The 18,418-nt window shown below is 45.6% G+C and overlaps 1 protein-coding gene across 16 annotated transcripts in view; it reads left to right on the top strand.

Annotated features, from left to right (window-relative positions):
* Window positions 1-4,936: 4,936 nt before the first annotated feature.
* The window catches only part of SUSD1 (sushi domain containing 1), a 287,713-nt gene continuing 274,231 nt past the window's right edge, over window positions 4,937-18,418 (top strand). For all 16 annotated transcript variants that reach the window (XR_006960106.1, XR_006960108.1, XM_047067858.1 and 13 more), the window contains exon 1: window positions 4,937-5,046. Coding sequence is in view for 14 of the 16 variants with exons in the window: in XM_047067858.1 (XP_046923814.1) it covers window positions 4,941-5,046 (106 nt within the window). In the remaining 2 variants the exon portion in view is untranslated. The remainder of the gene's footprint in view (window positions 5,047-18,418) is intronic.

Genomic DNA, 18,418 nt, shown 5'->3' with positions numbered 1-18,418 from the left:
TAGACATGGTGGACCAGTGTTCCCTTTCTATTTGCCTGTCTTCCTCCTTCCCACGCCCTGGCTGTTTCCCAGTCCACTCAGGAGTCTCTTGGGATCCCATCCACTTATGTCTATGGGGGGATGGGACTTTTCCAGGGAGCTTTCCTATAATTCTAATCCCACATAGAATTACCAGGATCCAAAACTGATTTGGAAAGGCCTACGTGTTAGTTCTTGTCTGGTAAAATAAAAAGAAAAACTGGCATCTAATTTTTTTTTTGCCACTGACTTAAAAAAAAAAAAAAGATTTTAATCATTTTGAAATGTACAGTTCAGTGGCATTAAGTACATTCACATTGCTGTGCACCCATATCCACCATCAGCCACAGAACTGTTTTCATCTTGTAAAACCGAAACTCTCTACCCATTAAACACAAATTCCCTGTTCCCCTCTACCCTCAACCCCGGGCAACTACCCTTTTACTTTTGGTCTCTAGAAATGTGGCTACTCTAAGTACCTCATATGAATGAAATCATACAATATTCATCCCTATAAAAGTGGCCTGTTTCACTTAGCATTGTGTCATCAAGATTCATTGATATTGAGGCACATGTCAGAGTTTTCTTCCTTTTTAAGACTGAGCGATATTCCATTGTATGAATATACGACATTTTGTTTCTCCATGGATATTTGGGTTGTCTCAACCCTTTAGCTATTGTGAATAATGATGCTTTGAACATGGTGTACAAGTTGTCGTTGAATGTTTCAATTGTACAGCAAGATACATTAAAGATAGACTTCAAAATTTCTTAACTTTGGTGATGGAGACAGGATCAAATTAGCAATTCTAGAACTATCAGAAACTTCTTTCCTGTGCTTCCAAAGAGTAGAGTAATTTTGTCCTGGAAGGAGTCCCTTTAAGAAGCTCTCTTCATCTTGTATGCCTGTTTGAGGTCCCTTGAAAACACTTCAGATATTGGTCAGTAGTCTCCATATTTTAGCTGCGATTCAAGCATATTGTGTAACTATACAAGGGCCCTCTGATGACTAAATTACTATAAAAGTCTTTTTAAAAAATGACGTTTAAAATGATTTTTTGGGGTGCCTGGCTGGCTCAGTCGGTAGAGCATGTGACTGTCCATCTTGGGGTTGTTAGAGCCCCATGTTGGATGTAGAGATTACTTAAAAATAAAATCTTTAAAAAATAAAACGGTTTTTTTTTTTAAGTGTGGAAATTGACAGTGTTTTGGAGAGCCAGGTAGCTGGGATTTGGGAAGCCTGAAGCCTAAAGAAGGAGCTGATGGTGGTGAGCAGCCTGTATGCAGCATGTACACAGATGAGGAGAATAAAATGCTTTGATTTGGTAAGAAGTGTACTCTCCATCTTTTTCAACAATTTCTACATAGTGATTCTCAATTGAATCTTAAAACATTATAAAATCTGCACATTATATTAATATGTACAAATAATAACTTGAAGTGTACCTATAATTAAATTTTTTTTAAATGGTATGTATTTTTATTTTTTTCACCCTACCTCCTATCTCTTTTGGTGGATATTTTTGTGGAGATCATGTGGCAAATGTAACCCAATACATTCCTCAAAGCTATCTGGTTTGTTGATGTCATCCTTTCTTGTTTGAAAGCATTGTTGCATATTTAATTGTGTGTGTGTGTGTGTGTGTGTGTGTATCTTTGACCACTTTACTAGGGTTTGGGAAGGTGGGGGAGAGAGAACTTTCAGGGCTTACAATGCCATCTTGAAACCAAAAGTCAAAAGGTTTTTTTTTTTTTTTTAATGTTTTTATTTATTTTTGAGAGAGAGAGACAGAGTGTGAGCAGGAGAGGGTCACAGAGAGAGGGAGACACAGAATCCAAAGCAGACTCCAGGCTCTGAGCTGTCAGCACAGAGCCTGACAAAACCTACAAACCTTGAAGTCGGATGCTTAACCGACTGAGCCACCCAGGCATCCCAAAAGTCAAAAGGTTTTTGATGAAGTTATAAAAATCTAGATATGGACAAAAAGAGCTCTCTCTAAATTTCTTTAAGAAGGTGTTGCATGTTGGCTATGTTCTCTTAAAAGCAGAATATTTTTCTTAAGCTAAATATTTTCTCAGCAATAATCACACTGCTGCAAATTTAATGCTAATTTAATATTCTGTTTTTTTTTTTAATTTTTTTTCAACGTTTTTATTTATTTTTGGGACAGAGAGAGACAGAGCATGAACGGGGGAGGAGCAGAGAGAGAGGGAGACACAGAATCGGAAACAGTCTCCAGGCTCCGAGCCATCAGCCCAGAGCCTGACGCGGGGCTCAAACTCGTGGACCGCGAGATCGTGACCTGGCTGAAGTCGGATGCTCAACCGACTGCGCCACCCAGGCACCCCTTAATATTCTGTTTTAATTCTAGTGACACATATCGACCAGGAGATTATTTTTCATTTTGTGATTCCATGAACTCACTATTGGGTAAGAAGTAATTCTTTTTATGAAAAAAATATTTGCTTGAAAGCAACAAAATGAGCCAACAAAGTAACTGATGGGAGCCACAAATCTAATGTGGAATATGAATGACATGGATTGTGCTAGTATAAACTTTTCAAAATATTAAAAACACGAATCACATAAATATAAAAAGAAAACCTAAGATTTTATTCAACTAATTAATTCATGAGGGACTGAGCGAGATGTTGACTTCAAAGGAGAACTAGTGGGGTGCCTGGGTGGCTCAGTAGGTTCAGCCCCTGATTTTGGCTCAGGTCATGATCCCATGGTGCGGTTTGTGAATTCCAGTCCCACATGGGGCTCTGTGCTGACAGCTCAGAGCCTGGAGCCTGCTTCGATCCTCCGTCTCCCTCTCTCTGCCCCTCCCCCACTTGCACTCTGTCTCTCTCAAAAGTAAATAAACATTAAAAAAAATTTTTTTTTAAAGGCCAACTAGTAAGATATCAAGGTTCAGAGGAAAATTTGAAGAATTTATGTATATGTATATCTATATCTAGATAGATAGATGTCTGTTAGGTGTGATGAGATGAACCTAGTCAATAGAAAGTCTACCTAATACCTAATAGAATTAGGTAACATCTGGAAAGGTTACAACACCCAACACCTCACTGAAAAGACCCAGTAAACTTGCCCATTTCCAAGTTTTGTACTATTTTTCCTGATATCATCAATTTATAAATATATGCATACATACAGACACATATACACAAATATATTTAATTGTATTTATTTACTCTGCAGAAGGACATGGCAGAGAAGAAGTATAGGTTGGTTTAAAAAGGTCATAAATGAGTGTATTTTTGTGGAAGCAATTACATGATTTCAAAGTTCACGAAGAGTTAACCTTAGCAGAACTTTTGTCTAAATTATAGAGGACAGACCACAGTATCCCCACTGCCCATCTACTACTCCCCAAAGCATGCTCTTATCTTTGCTTCACAAAAAAATAATTAGCAAGAAAGCCTGCTGCAAAAGAGCCTAGGCAGTTTATTTTTAACTACTTCTTTTTAAGGCTACACAACAAGTTTGGCCCTTATATGGGTGTGTTCATGGGTGGTTAGATTTAGAGCAGGCTCATGGAAGAGAAAGCACGTGAAGATATGGGTTTAGGAGTGGGGGGCCCTGCTCTTGGACAGGCATAAAAAGCTCGAAGCCTTCAAACTGGAACTTATTTCCCCCACCCTGCAGCCTCTCCCTACCACAACTTGCCAATATTCCCTTTGGGTCTCAGTCTCAGTGACTCCCACCACCATCATCAACCCAGCTGCCCAAGCCAGAAATTTAGGCGACATCTGTTAATTTCTCTTTCCTTTTCCTTCACATTCTACTGGTCACAAAATCTAGTGGATTCCACCCAATACCACTCTGATTTGCCACTTCTCATTGCCAATACCCTGCTCCTGGACTTGTCCTCTCATGCCTGGATTCCTGCAGCAGCTCCAGGCTGGTCTGCCCGCCTCCCTTGTCCCAGTCCCACAGAGCAGACATGGGAGCCTTTCCTGATGAGGTCACTCTCTGCTTAAAACCCTGTTACAGCTTCTGAGCAACCTCCTTTCCTTGGTTTATGAGGTCGATTTTATCTCTGCAGCTTTAATGCCTCTCTCCAACCATCTGTTCCTACTCTAAGGAGGTCCTCCCCATTTCTAGAATACACTCTCAAGTCCCTGTGTCTCAGCATTTGCCCATCTTACCGCTTGGATTCCCCTCCCACATCCTTTTCAGCCTTAGTTTACTTCCTCAAGAAGCCTTCCGACGCCCCAGGCTGAATATCCTGGGTGCAGTAGGAACTCCTGTTAGCTCCTCCCCCACCACAGCTCGGTTGCCTGGTGTAATCTTGTCACCTGGTTGTTTGCCGCGCTTCTGTGGATTGGGTACTCGGCTTCTTGCCCTCTCACCTTGCCCTTGGAGTGCCAGCCACTTCACCCCAGGTCTCTTTTCCCCTCCTCGAAGATTCCCGCTCCTTCTGCCTCTCACCCCTCTTCCGCTGCCACCCGGGGTGCCACCCTGATCCCCAGGCAGGTTCAGATCTCCAGTTCGTTTCCTATGCTTGAAGCACGGCAGACGTTTCCTCCTGGCACGGTCCGGGACTCTAGGGTCAGCTATGTCATTGTGTGCTGGATATCTGTTCCCAGTTGCGGAACCTCCGCGCGGACCGTGTCTCTCTGACCGCTGTGTTCCCCGGGCCACCTCGCGCCAGGCGCGCAGCAGGTGCACGGGGAAGTGAGGGGCGCGTAGCAAACGAACGTCTGGCGGGCGCGCAGAGCGCGCAGGCCGCGCGGTGAGGGGAGGGCCCGCGCCCTCCTCGGGACCCCGCGGCGCTCTCCGCGCCCTGCGCGGCGCCGGAAGCGGCCGGCCGGCCCCCTCCCCGCGGCGCCCGCCGCCTTATCTCGGCGCCTCGGGGCCGCGGGAGGAGTCGCGGGCGCGCCAGGAGGGACGCAGCGGCGGCGGCGGCGGCATGGGCCGGGGGCCCCGGGGCGCGGGCCGCCCGCCTCGCCGCCTGCTGCCGCTCCTGCTGCTGCTCGGCCTGGCCCGTGGCGCGAGCGGAGCGCGGGGCGCCGACGGTGAGTGCAGGCAAGGGACGGGCAAGGCGCAGGGGCGCCGGCTGGGTGCCTCGCTGGGCCCTCGACGACGCCGGGCGCGCCCCGGACGCTTCCCCGCCCCCAGGCCGGGCGGGCGCGGTGCCGGGGCGTGGAGCGCAGGCGGGGCCCCCTCCGGCCGTTGGGGCTCGGGAAGGCGGGCGCACGGACGGAGGAGGGGCTCCCCGCCCTCGCCCCGGGCTGCCGGGGGGCGGGGGTTGGGGGGGGGAACCTGTCGCAGACTGCCTCGCCCTCGGCGCCCGGGGACCTGGGGCGAGGCGGGGGTAGGCGGGAGCGCGAGCCCCTGGGGAGAGCCGCGCCCGGTGTGGAAGGGCGCGGAAGGGCGTTCCGGCTGCACTGTCACGCTTCCTGCCCTGCTGTGGCTTTTGCACGACAAATTCTTTACCCCAAGCAATTTTCTTTCTGCCTTTTAATTTTTTTTCACCTTAATGAAGACCCAGATGCTAATGTGGTGAGAAAGAAGTGCAAGGAAGTTTACAGGAATAAAGCATTCCTTAACCAAGTCATTCATCCAACACATGGGCTTTGAATAGTTTCCCTGTGCAGGATGTGATGTCCTTGCGCTGGCCCTCATTGAGCTCGTATTCTGGAGGCCACAGACAAGCAAGTCAACCATTTCCAGACAATTGAAACGTATTGTCACATGTGGTGCGAGTTACACAAGAGGATTCGAACCCTTAAGGGCGGTGGTATTTACCCAAGTAACAGTAACGGAAGGCAGACTGCCCTAAGTGCTCCGAGAAGGTGTAGGTGGTCAGAGGAGAGCAAGATTAATTCTAGCTTGGGGAATCTGGTGGCATCATGGATGAGAGGACTGTTGAACTGGGCAAACAAGGCTTGGTAATATTTGGGTATGTGAAGATGAGGGAAAAGGCGTTCCAGCTCATAGCAGAGGGTACAGTCAGCTCTCCATAAATACGTATAGAACGAATGACTTCTACATGGAAGGGACAATGTGAGGATTCACACGGAGGTGTAAAAGCATGGGGCCTGTGATTTCAATCTGACTGGAATGTAGAAGATGGGTGGGAAATTGAGGTGGAAAAGCAGATTGAATTCACAGAAGCCTGAGCACCTTAACTGGCAGACCCAGGGATTTAGACTTAGCTGTTCCTGGGTGCTGGGAAGCCATTGGAAGTAATTGGAGGTTTCTGTACAGGGAGTGACATAAAAAGTGAGAATAAGAAAACCCTCCAGCTTTCTTAGTAAAACCATTCATCCTAAGGTGGAAGGGAACTTCCATGAAGGGAGATATGGGGGGATTTTGTGGCTCCGACTCCTGTTCCCCCAAATTCTCTTTACCTTTTTACTTTAACTGTCACTGGTGGACATTTCTCTTGATGCCTTAACCTTCTGGGATGGCCATTTTGGTACATCAGGTATTCTGGTAGGCCTTCTAACTTCCTTCCCGGACTTGGTGCACGTGGCAGAGTGCAGACAAACTTGTAGATGCTTGGGGCCAATTTCAGAACCTGTGTGAAGATTCTCTAGCCTAGGAAATGCTCCAGCATGGTCCCATCAAGTGGGCTAAGACAGTGGAACAAAATTACTACCTAAGGTCATCCTTAAAGGCTACTATTGGGTGAGTTTCGGGAAATGGAAGTCAGGGTTGCCCCGCTGAGCCTCCTCTCCCTATGTAGGCATCCTTCTTCATTTCCAAATGTGAAGAATCTGGTTTTATTAAGGGCATGTTTCCTTCCAGTGGACAATGTGGGGCATGACTGGAGGCTTAGAGGCACTGAGGAAGTTGTAATAGCTGGCCTGGAATTTCTGAGGACTGGCCCCACTGTAAAGACAGCAGGAGAAGCAGACTGAATGGAGATAATGAAGTAGAAATGGAACGGAAGGACCTAACAGACATTAAGGTGCAAGGGAACAGAAGAGAAAGGGGACACTAAGGTTTGGGGACTGCGTGAACTTAGATACATGGTTCTGTAGGAGGAGGAAGAAGGTTTGGGAAGAAAGATAAGTCATTTTGGATTCCTGAATTTGAGGTGATGTTAGGGCTTCTGGAGAGGTTGAACTCAATAGGGCATTAAGACTGTGGATGATAGGTGTGTGCCAGTGATGGAGACTTGGTGGTCAGTTGAAGCCTTGAGGTTAACAAGAGTAGAGCAGTGAGGCTGAGAGCTAGATGCAGAGAGCTCGAGGGAGTGCGGAGACATCCGTTGGCTCTTAAAGATTTTCTTCAAAGGGGGGCACCTGGGTGGCTCAGTCGGTTAAGTGTCTGACTTCGGCTCAGGTCATGATCTCACAGCTCACGGGTTTGAACCCTGTGTCAGGCTCTGTGCTGATAGCTCAGAGCCTGGGGCCTGCTTTGGATTCTGTGTCTCCCTCTCTCTCTGCCCCTCCCCCACTCATGCTGTGTCTCTCTCTCTCTCTCAAAAATAAATAAACACTTAAAAAAAGTAGAAAAAAAGGATACGCTTCAAAGAAATTAGAAGGAGGGGTGTCTGGCTGGCTCAGTGGGAGGAGCATGCGACTCTCAATCTCGGGTTGTGAGTTCGAGACCCACATGGCGTGTAGAGATTACTTAAATAAATAAAACTTAAAAAAAAAAAGAAGGAAAGAGAAGATAGCATTCGGCTGGCTGGTGGTGGTAAAGAAGACACAAGCACGTTTTAGAATGAAGGGTATCATTCCGTAGAGAGGGAGACACTGAAAATTAAAAAAATAAATGAGGTATTTAATGGAGCATGTCAAAAAGCAAAATTGGGCTACAAGTGGGAAAGCTTAGTCTCTGAGAGGGGAGGGAGGGAGAAGAATGGAGAACTGCCCTTCCCTCCTCCCGAACTGTCTACTTAGTGAGTGCTATTCATATTTCAAAACCAGCCCAGTCGTCTTCCCCCCGCCCCCGGGAAGTTGTCCAGTTCCCTTGCAGCACCAGCGGTACCCTGCCTGTCCCTGTGTACCATACTTGTATGGGATACTCTCACACTTGTGTACGTATTTATATGGTATCCTTACTCTACACACTGATACCATATTGCAGTGTAGTTGTTTACTAGACTAAGAGCTCCGTGTGAGTAGAGATTGTGGCCTGTATTAGGAGTTTGGTATGAAAGTAAACGAAGCCCACCCAAATGAGAACAGGCGAGGGCTCTTTATATAGAGTTTGCTACTATAGCAGGAGAGTCAGCCGGCATCACTTACATTTATCAGACTCAAAAACAGGCAGAGGTGTATAAAAGCTTGATAGTGGATCAAAGGGGAAGGGGAAGGCTTCCTGTTGGCATGGAGAAGCTGGCGGTGGCTTTACTAACAGCAGGCGTTGTTTGTGATTGGTTACGGGAGTATATTTGGCTTTCTCTGATTGGTCCTAAGTTTGAAGTGAGGGCAACAGTTAGGGGAGCCGGCTGTTATTGATTAAATCCTGACCAATTTGGGACTTACAGCTACAGAGGTTGTGGTTTGACTTCCTGGACTGATGGCTGCAGATTGTGGGTCAGCGTTCTATTTTTGTATATGGTCTGGCCATTGTCTGTTTATAGATTCAGTCTCTCATTGGTTACATGTGCTGAATTACATTGAATTGTTATCCAAGGTGCTTTGGGGAGGAGAGAGTGGAGGAGCTCTATTCAGAGGGCCTGAGTGTGAGGGAAGTGCGAGTTGCACAGTTGGGAGAGCAGGAGGGTGTTGGTGGGTGGGTGGGGTGCCAAGCCCAGGGGAGGGAAGGTTAGGAATGGGCTAGGATGGGAACCAGTCAGTCCTGTTTCTCTCCCTTCTCTGGCAGGGCTCAGAGGCGGGAGTGGCAGGGGCCTTGTTGGCTCAGGACTGGCTGGGGTTCGAAAGGCCAGAAGGAGGACAGGCAGAGGCCTTGAGAATCTAGAGGGAACACTGGGGCAGAGGCCTGAGGAAATTGTTCTTGCTTTGTAAAGTGCACATGATGTCACTAATCATGCATTTCATAGGCCTCTTATTCACTCTGTCATCCTGAGTCAGAGCAGCATAGTCACTCTTCAGCCTGGGGGTGGTGGTGGGGGGGGAAGAGAAATGGTTGAGGGAGGGAGGGAGGGAGGGAGGGAGGGAGGGAGTTGTTTTGGAATGATTTACAGTTGCTCAAGGTGAGGGAGCCGAATTCGAGCTGATGAAGAAGATCCTCCCTGTAGCCTGTCTTCCATCTCCAGGGATCTGGCCCTGGGCACGTCTTCAGCCTTCCGGTCAAATCCTAAAATGGGTTCCCCATTTTCTGTAGCCCCAGGTAGCAAGTGGCCTATTGGCAGAGGAGACAGGGGAAATGAATTGCATGGATTAAAAAGAAGTTTTCCATCTGGTTGACAGTGTGAGTCAGGTGTGAGGCAACGCTTAGTGGGTGACATGTTGGATGTGAACCGAGGGTGTGGCCTCAATGAAACGCTCCTTAACTCAAAACCTTTGAAATTGGGGCACTTAGGGTTGGTTCCTGGTCTGTAGGCCACGTGTGGGGGGCCCCCCCGTGAGCTGGTGTTGGTCAAACAGGAAAGGGGACACAAGAGGGCAAAAGGAAGCTGAGGGCCCTATAACCATTTTCCACAAGGAAAGACTGCAGGTTCCTGATGTGGAATGTCAGTCCTGGGTTGGGGTGGGGAAGAGAAATGTATGGTGGTCCACATTGTCCTGCAAGGATCGCTTTGCCCGAGAGGAGAGTGCACTCTGTCTTGGGGGATTTTAAAGCAGAGGCTATGGTTTTGTTTTGTTTTGTTTTGTTTTGTTTTTTGGGGATGTGGAAAGGAGAGAATTTGAGGTTTCTCAAGTTCCATTCATTTCAGGAATTTGATGCAGTCCGTTAAGAGCAATGCAATTTTGGGGTGCCTGGGTGGCTCAGTCAGTTAATCCTCCGACTTCGGCTCAGGTCATGATTTCTTGGTTCATGAGTCCAAGCCCCACATCAGGCTATCTGCTGACAGTGCAGAGCCTGCTTTGGATTCTTTCTCCCCCTCTATCTCTGCCCTTCCCCTGATTTCTCTCTCCTCTCTTTCTCAATAAATAAAATAAACTTAGGGGTGCCTGGGTGGCTCAGTCGGCTAAGTGTCCAACTTTGGCTCAGGTCATGATCCCACTGTTTGTGAGTTCAAACCCCACATCAGGCTCTGTGCTGACAGCTCAGAGCCTGGATCCTGCTTCAGATTCTCTCTGCCCCTCTCTCTGCTCCCTCTCTGTCTTTCACTCTCAAAAATAAACATTAAAAAAAAAGAGAGGAAGGAAGAAAAAGAGCAGTTTTACGTAATGTGGAAGACTTGGGAATGCTCTTCCAGAGTTTTAGCTGGATGTTTTAGTTTTAAGCTTGTTTGTTTCCTCAGGTCATTTGCAGTGTTTCCACATATGGCCACAAGTATATCCTGAGAGACAGGATCTCATGAAGCTTGTGCAGTGCATTTGTTTGGTATGACTGTGAATAGCTGGGGATTAGATTAAGATTTAAATGGAAGCACTCCATTTGTGATTTTAAACTACCTTCTTCCCTTGGCAGTGGACACAATCTCCATTGTGTTGTCAGAGCCCATGTGCTGTTATCTCATTTAAATCGTTGCTTGCATATCGAAATACAGAGCAAGGGCGCCTAGGTGGCTCTGTTGGTTAAGTGTTAGACTCTTGATTTTGGCTCACATCATGATCTCACGGTTTGAGAGTTCAAGCCCTATGTTGGGCTCTATGCTAATAGCATGGAACCTGCTTGGGATTCTCTCTCTCCCTCTCTCTCTCTCTCTCTCTCTCTCTCTCTCTCAAAATAAATAAACTTAAAAAAAGGAAAGAAATACAGAGCGAGAATGTCTTGCTCAGGCTGCCACCCTCCATTCCATCCTGAGGTTTGGTCTACTTGGTGCTTAGAGGAGAGGAGGGGGTGGTGAGCAGGGCTGAAAGGGTGAGGACGCTGAACACTTCCAAGGCCTTACCCAGAAGGCCGGAAGGATGTGGAGAAGACAGAGGGGGTGATTATGTAAATTAAGGTATTATGGATCCTAGAATATCAACCCCATGAATAGGTAGGCATCTGTCCACACAAAGATACTGTTTTGGGTTTTTGCACAAGTGCAGTTTTCCATCACCCTCTTCATTAGTATAATTGGGAGTTGGCTAGCTGTCACTATTTTCATTTATTCATTAACGGAATTGTTGAGTGGTGGTTATAATAGCATCTAACATATTCTAATTGCTTTACGTATATTAACTCATTTATTCTTTATTCCTCACAACAGCCATATGAGGTGGGCTTTTATTATTCTCAAATTCAGAATTACAGGAAACTGAGGCACAGAGACCTCTCAAGGATTACACAGCCAGCAAGTGGCATAATGTCTCTTCCCCCTGCTCTTAACCACTGTGCCAAATAGCAGGCACTGCATCTTGCATGACCTGTTTCTAACAATAATTGCAACATCAACGGAAAGAGGCATAAATATTCATGTAAATTAGCCCTTTGTTTAGTGCTTTAGAGTTCATACAGCATTTATATTTTTCATTTAATCCTCGTGACACAATTCCATCTCACAGATTAAAACTGGAGGACTGACAGTTTAACTTGTCTGAGATCACCTAACCAGGGAGCAAGAGAGAAGTCCTCCAGTCTAGGTGGAGACACCAAAAGCTGTCTCGTTCTCTCACTGTTGAATGTGATTTTAGCTGGCTTAGTTGATAAGGAGTGCTGAAGGGAAGTGAATCTAGGTCGTCCTTGCTGGGGGCACAATAATAGTAACAAAAAGGGCTTAGCCTTTTTGTCTGTCTAGACCTTAGAGTCCCCATTGTCTCTGCCAGTAATTCTAGGTATCCCTAGGGTGGGGGGATGGGGGTCCCTCACCTCTGTACGAGTGCCCTTGGTTACTGCATGGCCGCCACCTCTTCATGACAGAATTAAGTCATCCTTGGTATGGATGTGAAGCTGCCTCCCTACACCTCCTCCCCCCCACCCCACTTCCCCTCATGCAAAGGCATGGCAATCTTTCTGTTGGCCTGGAGAATTCCCATTCCTTGGGAATATCTCTGTCACCTTGTCCAGCTATGCTGTGCATCAGTTTAGACTTGGTGAAAGAGATCTTCAGTGTTGCCTTTTCTTTCCCCAGGATTCTGACCCAAGTCCATGAGGTTGAACCAGACTTGCAGTGCTGTTAGTGTGGTGGACCACACTAGGAGCTCCACCCAGGAGCTTCTTAGAAATGCAGATTCTCAGGCCCCACCCCATACCTACTGAATGAGAATGTCTGGGGATTCTGGTGTTCCCCGCCTCCCCACCTCCCACCTGGGGATTCTGTTTTAACAAGCTCTCCCAGGTCAGGTGACCAGCTGTCTTGGTTTGCACCTTAATGAGGTGTTTTCTGGGTCATAGGATTTGTAGTATTAAAACCGGGATGAAGGGGTCACTCCACCTCTATGTGATTCTTAACTGAGCTACAGGCTGGTGAACAGTGGAACTGTTGTGTGCTCAGATGTGGCCCTCCCCGCCCTGTCTTTTCTCCCCGCCCTTGGATTAGATTTGTGCTTCCTGCCCCTTTCTTTAGGATAAGTTGTTTTCCGCTGCCCCCCAAGAGGCTACTTAGTTCCTCAAGCAATTAGAACTCAGAAGCTGCTGTGTAAGGCCGTACAGACTAGGTTAATTATGGCTGAATAACAAGATATAGCTGAAGTCCTTCTTCCTCTGGAAGCTGCTTTCCCTTCTGCAGGTAGCCTGAGAAGCCTTTGGTAGCCTCGTGTACGTCTTGTCTTTTTTTTTTTTTTCCTTTTTTTTTGAGACACAGAGAGACAGAGCCTGAGCAGGGGAGGGGCAGAGAGGGAGGGAGACGCAGAATCGGAAGCAGGCTCCAGGCTCTGAGCTGTCAGCACAGAGCCCGATGGGGGGCTCGAACTCACAAACTGAGATCTTGACCTGAACCAGAGTTGGATGCTTAATCGACTGAGCCACCCAGGTGCCTCTACATGTTGTCTTCTTTGCTGGTATGGGGAACAGACATTTATTGAACCAAACATGCCAAGTACTGTCCTTTTGGGGTTATACTTCGCTAAATTATTCCTAGTGGGTCATTAAGATAGGTACCCTAATGATGGGGTTTTGGGGTGGTCGGGGTTCGGAGTCGACGGCCAAGAAAGAATTCTTGAAGACATCTTTGGTGCAAAAAGGTGATTTTATTAAACTACGGGGACAGGATATGTGGGCAGAAAGAGCTGCACTGGGGTTGTGAAGAGTGACTATATACCTTCAGGTTAGGAAGAGGTTAGGGACAGCATAAGTCTCTAAGGTATTTTGGAAACAAGGTTTCCAGGACCTTGAGGGGCTAACTGTTGTTAGGAAAACGTCATTTAGTATTGCTTAGTAAAACCTCAGTCATGAGACACTTGAGATACATATCAGGGGCCACATATTTGGAGTGTAATTGCCAACAAATACTTGGGGGTTAAAGATAAAGGATGTTTGCAAAGGAATTTTTATGTGTTTAAGGAGACTCAGGATCCTGGGGAGGGGGGGCAGTCAAGATAATGTTAAGCCAAGGTTCTCTTTTGCCTCTAGCAAAGTGTCATCATTGAGGCAGCTCAGCTCCTACAGGGAGGTCACTCTGCCTGTTTCAAGGACTTGTCATTGGGCTGTAGGCAGTAAGGGAATTTAATTTTTCATTTGCCTTTGTTTCCCACATTACCATGGCAAGCACTTAAACTCCCTTACATCTTGATGAGGCTGATATTAGGGTTCCAGGAACGTAAACTGAAGGAGACTCCTGGCCTGCAGGATTGTGATCTTTTTCAGTCAACCATTCGTTTCCTTTCCTTTCCTTTGTTGTTGGCCAGCCAGGAGTGTCTGAGGAATATCACACACATCCCACCTAGGGGATGGGGCACGGGATGCTCTTAGTTTATACTTTGCCCTCAGCTTGCCTTATGTTCCCTCATCACTAAGGGTGAAGTCTCAGATGATTAGGGAGGGGGCAAGGACTTTGGAGCCCACTTAAACTCTTCTGCGCAAAATGTGGTTCCCCTGGGAGCTTGTGAGAACTGCAAACTATAGGGCCCCACCCAGACAAGCTGAATCAGAGCCTGCAGTTTAACATTGTCTGTCCCCAGGTGATTTGAATGCTCTTTAAAATTTGAAAAGCCCAAAGCCCTTGTTTTACAGAAGAAAAAACTGAGATCCTGAGAGGTTCAATGATTTGTTAAAGGTCATACAATGAATCAGACTCAGCTAGATTTAGGATTCAATTTGGAGTCTCAGGTCCAGTGCTTCCTTCCCCCTGCCCCCCCCACCCCTATCTGACTGCCTTCTTATAAGGCCTTATTTTGTCTGGTTCTGTTTACTGAGTGAACTTGAACTTAATTCAATTTATTTAAAAAACTTTACATTCTGTCCTTCACTAATTCAGACTGGACTTCCTTTAATTTATCTGAGTGGGTGGCACTACTTTATTTCTTAATTTTTGTGTGTGTGTTTATTAGATTCAATCAAGGATTGAATGAAATAATCCTTTTCTATCTGATACAAGTTTCTGGAACTGGATGTATAAAAATGCTTCCATGTTTGTAAAGACAAATATTCCATATAAGAAAAAAACTCAGACATTTTGTCATTTTGTTGTTGGTTTCATTAATATGGTATTTATTTCTGTTATTGCACAATACATACACAGAAGAATGTTCATCATTATATGGTTGATCACAGTGGATTTGTGGACTTGACCAGGATCCATTTTTTCAAAAGTATTTCCAGAATTTTGGTTGCGTGTGGTTATGAATTGAGTGTCCTACAGCGCTGTTTAAAAATGTTATATGTTAAAATGGTTACATATATTTACCTGATGGACATTTAGGTATGGGGATGCATTCTCACTTCAGCTCTGCCTGTTGCCCCTATAATCCGGAGCCTCTCTGGTCCATTTCTCCCAGGTTGTACAACTCTGTTCTATTCCAGGGTTAGCGAGGGCAACTGGGTATCCCATACTCCTTATCTGTATTTACACCTAGTTCCTTCACTTTGAGCCTGTCCCTTACTCCTGCCTTCTAAAGTGCTCAGTGGCCCCAATTCCTGAGCCTTTTGGGGTCAGCTCTTAGTTCCTCTTCTCAGGACATTCCCGTATGTCCATCTCTTCCATCTTATGAAATATTGTTGACATCCTCATTTGCCATCATCTTGTCTGCCAAAGTTTATGCCTTTCTGGTCCTAGATGTCATTCGGTGGGGGGGGTGGCTTTGAGAATGTATTAAATCTGCAGTGTTCAATTGGAAAGTCATTTGTAATAGAAAAACCTTTAAAAAATGTTTATTTAAAAATTTTTTTTTCAACATTTATTTTATTTTTGGGACAGAGAGAGACAGAGCATGAACGGGGGAGGGGCAGAGAGAGAGGGAGACACAGAATCGGAAACAGGCTCCAGGCTCCGAGCCATCAGCCCAGAGCCTGACGCGGGGCTCGAACTCCCGGACCGTGAGATCGTGACCTGGCTGAAGTCGGACGCTTAACCGACTGCGCCACCCAGGCGCCCCATAAAAAATGTTTATTTTAAAAAGAGAGAGAGAGAGAGAATGAGTGAGAGAAGGGCAAAGCAGGGGGACAGAGGTTCCAAAGCAGGCTCTGTGCTGCCAGCAGTGAGCCTGGCGTGGGTCTTGAACTCATGAACTATAAGGTCATGACCTGAGCCAAGGTCGGATGCCCAACTTACTGAGCCACCCAGGTACCCCTGTAATAAAAAAACTTTTATGTGTATTTTCTTACAAGCTCTTTTTTATTCCTAATGTTGTGTGTTTGCATATGCTTTTTTCCTCTCACCAATTTCACTGAGTTATGACTACCAGTCTTTATGATGCACTGAGTTTGGGGAAAGGTTTTTTGTTTTGTTTTGTTTTGTTTTTATCCCAATGAATTTGAATATAGTTTTTTTCTTTCTTTTTTAAAAGATCTTATTTTTCAGTAATCTCTAAACCCATTGTGGGGCTTGAACCCACAACTCTGAGATCAAGAGTTGCATGTTCCACTGACTAAGCCAGCCAGGCGCCCCTGATTTCTTCTTTACTAATTCCTCACCCTCTCCCCAGATAAACCTCTATTTTCTTTTAGGAATTTATTTTCCCCCTGAATTTTTTGCATTAAAATTCTAAGGGTGTGTGTGTGTGTGTGTGTGTGTGTGTGTGTGTGTGTGTGTGTGTGTTTCCTGGCTGGCTGCTTTCTTTCTCTCTTTGAAAGTACCAAACCATGAAAAACCCAAAAGTTTCTGGAGTAAATACCTTCTTATATCTAGTATTAAACATTCAATTTTGCTATCCTCTTAGTCCTGAGAATTTTTTAAGAGACTGTTCTGCAGTTCCCAAGTAGGTTTTTTAGGGGGGACACTCATCTTTTGTTTTATTTTGTAGTCTTATCACATGGTTACATGGTAGTCAGGTAGAATGTCCTCTACAATCTCTACTTTTTTTTGCACCTTGTTGCATTTTTTTGTAATGGTCTGGGATATAACACATTTTGTAAATATTCCGTGGTTAATTTCATATCCCTTAGTGATAAGCAGTGGTTTGTCTCATTTCTGTGTTATATTTGTTTTAAAAGAAAAAGCAGGCATGGTTAATGAGCAGTACAGATCTTCCTGAATTTATGATTGCATTACATCCTAACTTGAAAATCTCCTAAGTCAAAAATGCATTTCATACTCCTAACCTATCAAACATTGTAGCTTAGCCATGCCTACCGTAAACTCGCCCAAAACAAGTTTGCCTACAGTTGGGCAAAATCACTTAACTATTTTATACTGAAATGTTGAATATCTCATGTAATTTATTGAATACCATACTGAAAATGATAAGCAGCATGGCCGTGTGGGTGCAGAATGGTTCCTGAGCATATGGGTTGTTTACCTTTCTGAGTGCTCGGCTGACTGGGAGCCGCAGCTGGCTGTCACTGCCCAACATCATGACAGAGGGTCACTGCGTATCACTGGCCTGGGGAAAGATAAAAATCCAAAGTGTGTTTTCTACTGAATGTGTATCACTTTTGCTCCATTGTAAAGCTGAAAAGTTGTAAGGTGAACCATCGTAAGTCAGGGATTGTCTGTCCTTGGAAATCTCCCTGTCTCAGTTGCTTAGAGCAACCTGAGGGCTAAGTCTTTATTAGCTGGGTGGTAATGGGGCCAAGGCTAAGATGGAATTTCATGCTCAAAGACTGTCCTCATTAGGCCACTTCTGAAATTACAGACACTCGGAGGACAACGTGATATCCCACATCGCCTCAGGTAGAAATTCTTGATCTCGGGGCATATATGGATCACGGTCTGGTAGATTTGTGTGTGTGTGTGTGTGTGTGTGTGTGTGTGTGTGTGTGTGTGTGTGTTAACCTCACGCATTTTTGCTGCCTATGTGAGTAATTGGGATCTGGTCATCTGGCTGGGACCTGGCTGTTATCTCAATGGCACTTTTTTTCTAAGTTTATTTATTTTGAGAGAGAGAGCAAGAGTGAGGGAGGGGCAGAGAGAGAGGTGAGGAGAGATAGGATCCCAAACAGGGTCTGCACTGACAGCGCGGAGCCACACGTGGGGCTCGAACTCACGAACTGTGAGATCATGACCTGAGCCAAAATCAAGAGTTTGACTCTTAACTGACTGAACCACCCAGGTGCCCCTCAATGACATTTTAAACACATTCATTTTTTTCCCTAAAAGAAAAAATGATAGGGTAATAGACAGATGAGTTCTTCTGCCTTCCACTTGCTCTTTGAGTTGTAGCAGGTAGGATTACAGGTTCCTTTATCCATTTGGTCAATAAAAGTATATTGAATGTTTTTATACTGTGCCATGATGATATGTGGGCAAATGACATAATCCCTGTCCTTGAGGAGAAGCTCATTAATAAAATGCAGCTGGGAAGACAGAGCTGGAACAGTGTATAATAACAAATTTACATGGTGGATGTGGGAATTTACAAGGGTTAGTGGAGCACAGAGGAAGATACATTTAATCTTCCCCAAGAACGAAGGAATGGGGAAGACCCCACGGAGAATGTGATGTTTAAGGGGTGTCTTGAAACAGGAATGGGTACAAGCTGGAGAGAGAAGGTGGGATAGGCATTCTAGTTGAAGGGCAAACCGTGGCTACAGCATGAAGTAGGACAGTGGTTAGCATGGGTGGGAAAAAGGGGTCGTTGGCCTCCTGCCTAGAGAATACTGTGTGTGGTTTGGGTTTGGAAACAGTGAGGCTTGGAGGGATTAGCTTAGAGTCGGACTGTTAAGAGCTTTGATTGCCAGGTAGAGATATTTGCACTTTACTCTGTGGTCAGTGAGTAGCTGTTTTGTTGCAGGTTTTTAAGGATGGGATCAGATCTATCTTTTATAATTTTGCAATTCAAATTTTGGTTTTTCATTGTAAATGTCTACTACCCAAAATAGGACTGAAGTTTTCTT

Source organism: Lynx rufus, unplaced genomic scaffold (genome assembly GCF_022079265.1).
Source record: "Lynx rufus isolate CCGP_SWC_20201006 ecotype Redwood Valley unplaced genomic scaffold, mLynRuf1.p SCAF_10, whole genome shotgun sequence".
NCBI classification, from domain to species: Eukaryota; Metazoa; Chordata; class Mammalia; order Carnivora; family Felidae; genus Lynx; species Lynx rufus.
The sequence above is the reverse complement of the archived record's forward strand: the minus strand, read 5'-3'. Positions and strand labels throughout refer to the sequence as shown.